General features: G+C 46.2%; 1 protein-coding gene across 1 annotated transcript in view; it reads left to right on the forward strand.

The window, feature by feature from the left end:
- LOC126210475 (cytochrome P450 4C1-like) overlaps positions 1-12,882 on the forward strand; it is a 165,320-nt gene that overhangs the window by 104,293 nt on the left and 48,145 nt on the right. Inside the window, exon 5 of the mRNA XM_049939710.1 lies at positions 2,880-3,110. Coding sequence (XP_049795667.1) covers positions 2,880-3,110 — 231 coding nt within the window. The remainder of the gene's footprint in view (positions 1-2,879; positions 3,111-12,882) is intronic.

Below are 12,882 nucleotides of genomic sequence, written 5' to 3' on the forward strand. Positions count from 1 at the left end.
GGTGGTCCGTAACGCATCTACTACATACACTTCTTCTATACCGCTAACCCAGAGCGCTGTAACAATCCAGCTACTTTCAAAAAACTCTCGGATCCTGCAACTGGATTGAAAAACGAGCACCACAGTCAGTACAACAATCGATTTATATGAGGGTGAGTCAAATGAAAAATATTTTTTAAAATATTATTTATTGTGCAGAAATGGTACAGAGCTGTATTACTTTTCAACATAATCTCCCCCAGCGCTTACAAAGTGCATAAATTCCTTTAGAAAAAAATTCTTTTGGTAGTCCGCGCAATCACTCATGTACCGCGTGGCGTACCTCTTCATCAGAACGGAACTTCTTTCCTCCCACTGCGTCTTTGAATGGTCCAAACGTATCGAAATCACCTTGGGACAAGGTCTGGTGAGTATGGTGTATGAGGAAGACACTCAAAATGCAGGTCTGTGATTGTTGCAACTGTTGTGCGGGCAGTGTGGGGCCTTGCATTGTCATGTTGCAAAAGGACACCTCCGGACAGCAATCCACGTCGCTTTGATTTGATTGCAGGCCGCAGATGATTTTTTTGGAGATCTGTGTATGATGCACTGATGACAGTGGTCTCTCTAGGCATGTAATACTCCAAAATGACGCCTGTTTCGTCCCAAAAGAGAGTCAGCATAACCTTCCGTGCTGATGGTTCTGTTCGAAACTTCCTTGGTTTGGTGATGAGGAACGGCGCCATTCCTTGCTCGCTCCCTTCGTTTCCGGTTGGTGGAAGTGAACCCAGGTTTCGTCCCCAGTAACGATTCTTGAAAGGAAGCCATTACCTTCTCGTTCAAAGCGCCGAAGAAGTTCTTCACAAGCACCAACACGTCGTTCTCTCATTTCAGGAGTCAGCTGCCGTGGCACCCATCTTGCAGACACTTTGTGAAACTGGAGCACATCATGCACAATGTGCTGTGCTGACCCATGACTAATCTGTAAACATGCTGCAATGTCATTCAGTGTCTGCGGCAGTTGAAGCCATAGTGAAGGAAAACCGCCGAGTTCTGTGGAGTCACAACTCGTTGTGCCTGACCTGGACGAGGAGCATCTTCCACTGAAGTCACAACATTTGCGAACTTCCTACTCCATTCGTAGGCTTGCTGCTGTGACAAACATGCATCACCGTACTGAACCTTCATTCGTCGATGAATTTCAACAGGTTTCACACCTTCACTACGCAAAAACCGAATAACAGAACGCTGTTCTTCCCTGTTGCAAGTCGCAAGTGGGGCGGCCATCTTTATACTGATACTGCGACGGTATGTATGCATCTGCACTATGCTGCCACCTACAGGCCATTCTGCACGCTGTGTGTAGCACGTTTATCAACTTACAGGATAACGGCGCGAAATTTCGATTTGTTATTACAAATGTAATGTTTTCATTTGACTCACCATCGTAGTACCTCCTACATGAACAAACCGAGACCATAATCGAAAGTACACTACAAGTTTCCACAGACATAAATGGGACTTACTGTGTTCTCTAAGATCCCACCAAATCAGTCTCACTGCTACCTCAAGATAGCTAACGTGTCCACATTCTAATATGAGAACTTAGACCGACTAGCTAGTGCTCGATAGCTATGCCGCTGTCTTTCTGACAAAAATCTGAAAACGAGTTTGTCATCCTCTCCCGATTCGATTAACGCCACGCTCTTGAAATCTCAGCTCCGCTCCATAGCGTCGATGTGTCCCCGTCCTACTTTAGCAAAAGCTTTTTGGCAGACTCCCCAACTTCGTGAGTTACTAACACCACTCCACTGAATTGTTTTAACATGCCGATCTTCTAGCTAATCAGCTTCCAGCGCAGAATGTAGGCACTTGAACTGGCCATTTCCTGCTAACGCTCACGTTACTCGCTGTTAGGTACTGCTCCCTGTCAAACCTTTGAGAAGCTTCTTTTCCAGAGGGTATTAGGAAATACTGGCCATTCTGTGTGTTTATAAACAGCAGGGCCAACGAAAACCACCAGCCTTTAGTTGGATTAAATGGAGGTTGACCTATTATCTCCAGGCAGGAGAATATTCCACGTCATCTTTAAACAGGATAAACAGTGCTAGAATTCACAATGGCAGCCGCATTAGCCAACGAGTGTGGCCAGTAACTGACATGTTACTACTTTTCCTTATCATCACCTCTTTTCCTCCTTCCTCAATTCATCCTTGACCTGTTGCTACTTCTCTTTCTTTCTTCCGCCACCAATACAACAAAATCTTCCTCTTTGGTTCAAATGGCTCTGAGCACTATGGGACTTAACATCTATGGTCATCAGTCCCCTAGAACTTAGAACTACTTGAACCTAACTAACCTAAGGACATCACACAACACCCAGCCATCACGAGGCAGAGAAAATCCCTGACCCCGCCGGGAATCGAACCCGGGAACCCGGGCGTGGGAAGCGAGAACGCTACCGCACGACCACGAGATGCGGGCTCTTCCTCTTTATTTGCTTGATTAATGTTTTAACTTTGGTCTTGAATTACACTGTAGCTCTTAAATTTTTGGTTTTCCCTAGGGTGTTGTGACAGTTCAAAAATGGTTCAAATGGCTCTGACCACTATGGGACTCAACTGCTGATGTCATCACTCCCCTAGAACTTAGAACTACTTAAACCTAACTAACCTAAGGACATCACACACAGCCATGCCCGAGGCAGGATTCGAACCTGCGACCGTAGCGGTCGCGCGGTTCCAGACTGTAGCGCCTAGAACGCTCGGCCGCTCTGGCCGGCGTTGTGACAGTATTTGTAACTTTTGTATCTCCTGATTAACAGAGGCCAGTGTTGCACTGAGTCTCTTCGAAAGAGAGTGTAATATTCACGAGTGCTGCATTGCGTTTGGTGTTTACAGAGTATACTGACGCGCCCGTGGCTACATAGCAAGTTCCTGTTGAAGCTGACCTCCAAAGGTCGTCATGTATTCAAGATGACGCGGATGCTGGAGGATGCGACCATGAACTTCATCACCATGAGGTCGGCGACCACAGAGGAGGGGTTTACCAGCAAGCGCCTGAACCTCGTGGAATCTCTAATTAAGCCAGGAGGGCAGCCAGTAATGCCACTCAGCGAGATTCGGGATGAGGTGAGTCAGTGGCAGAGACAGCCAAGTAGGCTTCCGCTTCATTATTCTCTTCATCTCGATTATTCCATGCTTCTTCCTCGTTTTTCAATTCATCCACATCTTTAGCTTCCTGCTTCTCCTCCTCCTCTTTCACCTCCTCCTCCTCCTCCTGCTCCTCGTCCTTCTTCAGCGTTAGTCGGCCTTGTTCTTCCACTTCTACACAGCTTTTTATGCTCTTCGTCCTGTTCCACTTCCTTTACCTCATCTGCACCTCTCTTCCTACTCCCATACTTTCACCTTATCCTTGCACTTTCTCTACTTCTCCTTCATTGTTCCTCCGCCAATCCTTCCAAATTTTTCTCCTCATGCCCATCCTCCATTACCTTATTCAGCTTCACTTCATCCTCATTCTCTCCAGCTCCTACTTCTGCTGTACTTCCACATCCTTTTCATAATCCTCTCCCTCCTCACTGACTTTATCCTTTTCCTTCTCTTCTATTTTCCTTCATTTTTCCTTTGTTACTTCATCTAACTGCTGCTCCTTCTGCTCATCCTCCACTGCCTTATTCATCCTCATCTTCCTCAGTGCCTACACCTACCACACTTCCACTTCACCTCTCTTCCTCCTCTCTCACTTTATTCTTCTCTTATTTCTACTTCTCCTTTATTCTCCTTCACCATTTCATTCAAACCTCCTGCTCATTCTCGACTGCCCTATTCCCATCTCATCATCCTCATCTTCTTATGTTCATATCCCTACTCTCCTTCCCTTTTCCTCATCATCTCCTCTTTTCCTCCTTCCTCAATTCATCCTTGACCTGTTGCTACTTCTCCTTCTTTCTTCCTCCACCAATACAACAAAATCTTCCTCCTGTACCTTACCTTTATCCTTCACATCCTTTTCCCATCCTTTACCTTTACATCATCCTCTTTTACTATATTCCACTTCACTTCTTTTTCATCTTTATCATTGCCCTTCTTCCACTTCACTTTTCATCCTGTATTCTTCTCCTTCTTCCACTTCTCTTTTCATCCTGTATTCTTCTCCGAAATCTTTATTTCATTTTCACCCTTTCCTAATTCTTTGATTCATTAACATCTTTATTTACCACCTTCTTCATTTTCTATTTCAGCCTGCCTTCACATTATACTTTATTTCTTGAATTTTCCTCCTTGCTTCATTTTCAAACCTTACTCAAATTCTTCTGCCCCTTCCCCTCCCTTTTTCCCCTCTCCAAAGCTTTATAGTTCTCTGCTGCCTGCTATCGCTTTGAATCCACTCTCTTCTCCCAGTTCTTTCCTGATACCTTTTCTTTTTCTTCTTCTTCTTCTTATCTTCTCATCAGACTTCTGCTACTATTCCACTTCCCCCTCTATGTACTCATCGATATTTCTTTTTCTCTTCCCAGTATTTTTAGTCTTCTTATATTTCTTCTTCTTATTTTTGCTTACTCCTCCAAGCCCTCTGCTCTGGCTTCTCCTACTCATTCTCCTCCTCCCCCTTTTTCTGCCTCCCACTCCAACTATACCTCTTCATTTTGTCATACACAAAATATATGTTCTTACAAACTAAATGTGTAATTTGAAAAATTCTCTGCTTGGCAGTGAATGAGTTGTTTTTCTAGTTAAAAATACTAAAACGTTTTATAAAAAGCCCATGTAATTATTTCACTCGGTAGATTCCATTACTAATTGTGATTTATTAAGGTCTGTCAATAAAGCCATCTTTCTGTTCTTATCAACACAATCCCTGTGACCTAAGAAACTTTTGTTTTGGTGTATAACATGTGAGTTGGTTAATGAAACTATTAGAATAAGAACAATCAGCCTATAAACGGGAAGACTCTTTCTTGAGTCCAAGTAGATGTTCATTATTTGGGACATTAAATTTTCAATAAATTGCCAGCAGTATATCTACCGGAAAATACAGCATAAGATGAACCTCAAGGATTTGTTGGTTGTTAATTCTTCTTCTCTGAAACGTTATGTAGCAAATTTTACTGAAATATGTGAATTAATTCCATAAAATGTGATGTCTTCGTGATACTTAACTTTCGCACTGTAACAGAATGAGTATCATTTAGCTCTGGAGTCCTTTCATTCAACATCATTTGACTAAAACAGCTTGTGAATATCTCTTGCTGAAACATCTGTGGTGTCACCGCCAGACACCACACTTGCTAGGTGGTAGCCTTTAAATCGGCCGCGGTCCGTTAGTATACGTCGGACCCGCGTGTCGCCACTATCAGTGATTGCAGACCGAGCGCCGCCACACGGCAGATCTAGAGATACTTCCTAGCACTCGCCCCAGTTGTACAGCCGACTTTGCTAGCGATGGTTCACTGACAAATTACGCTCTCATTTGCCGAGACGATAGTTAGCATAGCCTTCAGCTACGTCATTTGCTACGACCTAGCAAGGCGCCATTACCAGTTACTATTGATGCTGTAAAACATGTACCGTCAAGAGCGATGTTCACCAATTATGGATTAAAATTAAGTATTCCAGCAGCTACGTACGTTATTAGCTATATTAATTACCTTGTCCTATTCCAGACCTCACGCCAGCCTGCGTGAGCTTAAACGCGTGCCTTTCGGCTTCCTCATAGTGGGTTGGCTGTCTTGCCAATCCACAACAACATCCATATTAGTACGTGGTGTAACATCCATGGGCGGCAATGCAGGTGCTGAATCTGCCATCTACTCGATCATACAGACGGGGAGCAACGCCCTGGTATACGTTAAGCCACGCCTCCTCGACTTGTTCACTAGTCCTGTATGAGATGTTGGCTGATGAGCCACAAGAGTCACTTCTCGTCGCACCATATCCCACACGTGCTCAACTGGAGACAAGTGCTGGCCAGGGAAATTGCTGCACGTTGAGTTTCACAGGCAGTGTGTGGGCGAGCATTATCCTGTTGGAATAACACACCACTTTCCTGTTGCACGAATTGGAAAAGAACGGCACGCACCGAGTGGTGGTTAGCGTTCCTCCAGAAACGCGAAACGTGAACGAGGCTTGTGGACATATGACGTGGTTCAAATGGCTCTGAGCACTATGGGACTTAACATCTGAGGTCATCAGTCTCCTAGAACTTAGAACTACTTAAACCTAACTAATCTAAGGACATCACACTCAACCATGCCCGAGACAGGATTCGAACCTGAGACCTCAGCAGTCGCGCGGTTCCAGACTGAAGAGACCAGAACCGCTCGGCCACAGCGGCCGGCCATATGACATGAAGTGAGGCCAGCGTGTCTCGGACGGACGTACTCTGCGAGGCAGGACTCCAATGCTCACCAGGTCTATGCCGTACACACAAACGACCATCACTCGCATGCAGGCAGAATCTGCTTTCATCAGTGAAGACTGTGGCGCGCCATTCCTTCTTCCAAGTGATCCGCTGATGGCGCCAGTCGTGCTGTGCACGTCGATGCTGTGGCGTGAGTGGAAGACAGGCTAGAGGAGTGCGTGCCTTTAGTCCCATTGCTGATAACCGGTTCCCAAGAGTTCGTGATGACACGTCTGGTCTCACAAACCTTCTTATCTCTGCTGTGGTAGGCACACAATCTTCCACTACTGCTCTTAAAATACGACAATCCTTGCGTCTCTGCTGGGTAGACGTCCAGAACTACAGATGAGAATGTGGACATTGACCACTGATACTACCATCGTTGTACAACTGACGTAGCACTGAAAAGACTACCCTCCCAATCGCAAGGCCCCTTTCAAACTGTTGGAAGTATGAGTGCATCTTCGCTTGCGTCACACGTTTGCATCACAACGAGCTTTCTGGCTGTGACCGTTCCCTATTAAAAAAGGGCAAACACAGACAGCGCACTGGCAGCTATGCCACTACGCTATCTTTTGGCGGACGACACTGAAACCATTATCAGCATATCTACTATCCCTCCAGTGGCATATGCTGTCATTTGATCAAAATCGACGTCGTCTTTCCTTCGTTTGAAAGAAATATCGCTAACCAATTTGTTAAGCCGGGATTGTTCATAAAATTCACAGCTACTGGCCTACCTTCAACAATTCGCTTCAATATATAACCAAATTGCATCCCCTTTGTCAACTCATATTCCTCAAATAATATAACTTTATACTTTTACACCCACCAAACCCAAACTCAGAACAAAGTGGCATGCATACTTCCTGTTTACATCTTAACATTTTCTCCATATGTGTACTTCTACCAATATTAGTGTCACTAAAGAAATACACTGCTGGCCACCGTAAATGCAACACCAAGAAAGACAAGAGGTAGCACAACAAAATTTATTTTGTAGATAACATGTTGACCATGTATCAAATGATTACGTTTACAGACGTCTGTGACACGTGGTTCCTGCCAGCATCAGTAGCCAGAGTAGCCGCCATTGTTGGAGATCACCGCTGCCACACGTCTCGGCATTGAATCAAAGAGACGTTGGACGTGTTCCTGGGGTACAGCAGCCCAAGCAGCTTCCACACGTTGCCAAAGATCACCTGGTGTGGCAGCTGGGGATGTAATCTGGGTCACTCGTTGAGCAACCGTGGACCACATGTTTTCTATCGGCGAAAGATCCGGAGAGCGAGCCGGCCAGGGAAGCAATTCAATCTGGTTATTGACGAAGAACCTTTGGACAATGCGTGCCACGTGTGGTCGCGCATTATCCTGTTGAAATATGGCTGTGGCCGAGCCCTGAAGGTAAGGAAGGACAACTGGCTCCAGCACCTCGGATATGTAGCGCCGGCTATTTAAAGTACCGGCAATGCGTACTAGAGGCGTGCGAGAGTAATATCCAATACCGCCCCATACCATAATACCCGGTGCAAGACCAGTGTGGCGGTGCATAATGCAGCTGTCCAGCATCCTCTCTCCACGGTGTCTCCACACTCGAATCCGACCATCGTGGTGCTGCAGACAGAAGCGTGCCTCGTCAGTAAAGACAACGTCATTCCATTCTGCCGTCCACATCCGTCTGTCATCACACCATCGGCGACGGAGACGTCTGTGGTTCTGCGTCAATGGTAGACGAAGCAATGGACGTCTTGCGGACAGACCACTCTGCTGTAAACGGCGTCGAATGGTACGCGCAGACACTGGATGATGCGTTACAGACGCAATGTGCTGTGCTATGGTTCGGGATGTCACTGAGCGATCCGTCACTGCCATGCGCACAATTTGCCTATCAGCACGTGCAGTGGTGCACCGAGGTGAATGCGATCGACCACGTCGGTCCGTCGTACCCTCCTGCATCCAACGGTCACATATCCGCATTACAGTTGTTTGGTTTCGTCCAACACGACTAGCGATTTCTCTGTATGATAATCCACAATCTCGATAAGCCACTATCCTTCCTCTGTCGAACTCGGATACATGATCAAAAGATGTTCGCTGAGGCATAACTGATCGTCTTGTGAAACAACCACAAGGTAAACACACGTGCCGAACGTACACTCGTCGAAATCGCCAAGCCTTAAATGGCGCTATGAGGTGGCGCCACAGGCGCGCGTGATGTGCGTCTGCGCTGAAATTCTAATCAGTTGCATATCTCATCGCTGCAAACCCATGGTGTAAATTTCACTTGATTCGGATGCTTCCTTCAGGGTGTTGCATTTACGGTGGCCAGCAGTGTATAATTAAGGTTTACGTACGCATTTACCATTCAGAAGGCTTCCTAGACCAGCCACTATGCTTCAAATGACACTTTCTCAAAGCAACTGCAGTTTCCTTCTTCGCACTATAACATTCCAAATACTTTTAATAAAAGGAACCCTGCTCCAGGTAGCAATCAGACAAGGGATCGGTATATTAAAATACACGCGTGCGGTCAGCACAACGACGCAACCTAACATTAAAAGCCACAGCTCTCTCATTACAATTTTTAATTTGTTCTGCGTCGAACTTAGTAATGTATGTCAAACATGTCTTCCAACTTTTGCACGTCTGCACGTCAAACACACTTAGAATTAAACCAAATGTCCACTCAATTTTACACTTAATGTTCTCCAGCAAATGTGCATTGTTTATCTTAAAATAAAAGTGTAAATGGCTAGAACTGCATGTAGCAAATTTTTCTTGACCTCTCTAATGAGAGTAATTGTGAAATGGTCTTTACCACCAACACTGCAAGAATCAACTGTCACGAAGAAGCCATGAATACCCCTTCCATACCAGTCCGTTGCTTTCAACGAGTGTCTTACATAGACGTCATTTTGATAGTTTACTACCCCTCTTAAATCTGTCAGAACTGTTGAAAAATTCGCACAAGTGCAGAAGGAACATAGAAATTTTTTCATGTGTAAGGACTTTTTCTATAGAAAGTGTCCAAGAAATGTTGTGCCAAACTCCGAGGTATTTTAGAGGGAGTCTTGAGGAACAAATCGAGAATAGGAACCTATGTCCAGACTCATCAACCAAGGACATTCCAGAGTGGCGAAGTTATGGGCGCCAGTGCCTGCCAATAGGCCACATCTTCAGCAGAAATTGTGCCTTAGTAAGCTGATGGAATGTAGGCAGAACGTCTCGCAATGTTTTTCGTTATTCAGTGATTGCGAATGATTGCCACGATCGCCAGTGGAGAAGGAACTATTTTATATTGCGGACAACAGTAGCTGTTGAAAAGCATGATGTTAGGAACAACAGCTGCTAAATGGTTGTTTATGAAATACAACCAGCTTCGCGGCCTAAAGCAGGACCTTCAGGTGCAATCTGCACGATAAGGAGCATTGTACAGTGCCACCACTTCATGGACATAATCAATAAAGGAATGTCTGAAATATACTCACAACGTTAAAAGGCCATATACATACCCATCGCTCCTAGTCCAAATTTACTGTTCAATGAATATTGTCAACACTATGCCAAACGAAAGGTAACTAAGACATGCTCCATTCATGTAGAACAAATTCATGATAGGCGAAACTTGTGATTACAGAGCAATGTTTTGAAATTTGCCTAAATCTAAAAGGAAGATAATTATTTCATGGTGACAGCGCGCTAAAAATATTTTTAGAAAGGGCCCAGTTGGCGATAAAAATTGACACTGCTACCATAATTAATCGCGGTACTATGCATATTACTGTGTGGAATGTATCAGGTGGCAGTGTCTTAAAGGTGTGACAGCAAGGCAACTCAGTGTTGGGCAAAGTAAAAGGGGGCCACACGAACAAGTAAGGGAGACTAGCTGGCTGGCTGAACGGAGGCTGTCCATGTGGACAGTGTGACGTCATATACTCGTGGCTAGGAGAGCTGGATCGCTACCTTCACAACCGAGAATAATACAGAATTTTATTACGAACTAATATCTAATCGAATAAACAATTAAAATTAAACTGAATGCTATGATGATTTAATTACACTACTGGCCATTAAAATTGCTACACCACGAAGATGACGTGCTACAGAAGCGAAATTTAACCGAGAGGAAGAAGATGCTGTGATATGCGAATGATTAGGTTTTCAGAGCATTCACACAAGGTTGGCGACGGTGGCGACACCTACAACGTGCTTACACGAGGAAAGTTTCCAACCGATTTCTCATACACAAACAGTTGACTGACGTTGCCTGGTGAAACGTTGTTGTGAAGCCTCGTGTAAGGAGGAGAAATGCGTACCATCACGTTTCCGACTTTGGTAAAGGTCGGATTGTAGCCTATAGCGATTGCGATTTATCGTATCGCGACATTGCTGCTCGCGTTGGTCGAGATCCGATGACTGTTAGCAGAATATGGAATCGGTGGGTTCAGGAGGCTAATACGGAACGCCGTGCTGGATCCCAACGGCCTCGTATCACTAGCAGTCGAGATGACAGACATCTTATTCACATGGCTGTAACGGATCGTGCAGCCACGTCTCGATCCCTGAGTCAACAGATGGGGACGTTTGCAAGACAACAACCATCTGCACGAACAGTTCGACGACGTTTGCAGCAGCACGGACTATCAGCTCAGAGACCATGGCTGCGGTTACCCTTGACGCTGCATCACAGACAGGAGGTACTGCGATGGTGTACTCAACGACGAACCAGGGTGCACGAATGGCAAAACGTCATTTTTTCGGATGAAGCCAGGTTCTGTTTGGAGCATCATGATGGTCGCATCCGTGTTTGGCGACATCGCGGTGAACGCACATTGGAAGCGTCAGCACATTCTCCAGATCTCTCACCAGTTGAAAACGTCTGATCAATGGTGGTCGAGCAACTGGATCGCCACAATACGCCAGTCACTCCTCTTGATGAACTGTGGTATCGTGTTGAAGCTGCATGGGCAGCTGTACCTGTACACGTCATCCAAGCTCTGTTTGACTCAATACCCAGGCGTATCAAGGCCGTTATTACGGCCAGAGGTGGTTGTTCTGGGTACTGATTTCTCAGGATCTATGCACCCAAATTGCGTGAAAATGTAATCACATGTCAGTTCTAGTATAAAATATTTGTCCAATGAATAAAATGGTTCAAATGGCTCTGAGCACTATGGGACTCAACTGCTGAGGTCATTAGTCCCCTAGAACTTAGAACTAGGTAAACCTACCTAACCTAAGGACATCACAAACATCCACGCCCGAGGCAGGATTCGAACCTGCGACCGTAGCGGTCTTGCGGTTCCAGACTGCAGCGCCTTTAACCGCACGGCCACTTCGGCCGGCGTCCAATGAATACTCGTTTATCATCTGCATTTATTCTTGGTGTAGCAATTTTAATGGCGAGTAGTATATATCTAAAAATTTCTACTTTCTCTAATACATTCAAAATACAGTTTTTTCCTTTTTTATGAACTTTCTGAAGGGCTTATGATGCTGTGACCCACTTTGCATTAGTGCGCTGTTAATGCAGATCGGGGGTTATTTAATTTAAGGAGTTCCTCAGATCTTATTCGATATGACCTACCGGTTTGTCTTGTATAATTCTGGGGGCAATCATCGCTTGCAATGCAGTGTACGCCTGCTTCATTATATCTACTTACCACTGCTTTTTCCTTGTGCCTAAGTTTACTGCCTAGATCCGGAAAAATACACTCCTGGAAATGGAAAAAAGAACACATTGACACCGGTGTGTCAGACCCACCATACTTGCTCCGGACACTGCGAGAGGGCTGTACAAGCAATGATCACACGCACGGCACAGCGGACACACCAGGAACCGCGGTGTTGGCCGTCGAATGGCGCTAGCTGCGCAGCATTTGTGCACCGCCGCCGTCAGTGTCAGCCAGTTTGCCGTGGCATACGGAGCTCCATCGCAGTCTTTAACACTGGTAACATGCCGCGACAGCGTGGACGTGAACCGTATGTGCAGTTGACGGACTTTGAGCGAGGGCGTATAGTGGGCATGCGGGAGGCCGGGTGGACGTACCGCCGAATTGCTCAACACGTGGGGCGTGAGGTCTCCACAGTACATCGATGTTGTCGCCAGTGGTCGGCGGAAGGTGCACGTGCCCGTCGACCTGGGACCGGACCGCAGCGACGCACGGATGCACGCCAAGACCGTAGGATCCTACGCAGTGCCGTAGGGGACCGCACCGCCACTTCCCAGCAAATTAGGGACACTGTTGCTCCTGGGGTATCGGCGAGGACCATTCGCAACCGTCTCCATGAAGCTGGGCTACGGTCCCGCACACCGTTAGGCCGTCTTCCGCTCACGCCCCAACATCGTGCAGCCCGCCTCCAGTGGTGTCGCGACAGGCGTGAATGGAGGGACGAATGGAGACGTGTCGTCTTCAGCGATGAGAGTCGCTTCTGCCTTGGTGCCAATGATGGTCGTATGCGTGTTTGGCGCCGTGCAGGTGAGCGCCACAATCAGGACTG

Source organism: Schistocerca nitens, chromosome 10 (genome assembly GCF_023898315.1).
Source record: "Schistocerca nitens isolate TAMUIC-IGC-003100 chromosome 10, iqSchNite1.1, whole genome shotgun sequence".
In the NCBI taxonomy this organism is placed as follows: Eukaryota; Metazoa; Arthropoda; class Insecta; order Orthoptera; family Acrididae; genus Schistocerca; species Schistocerca nitens.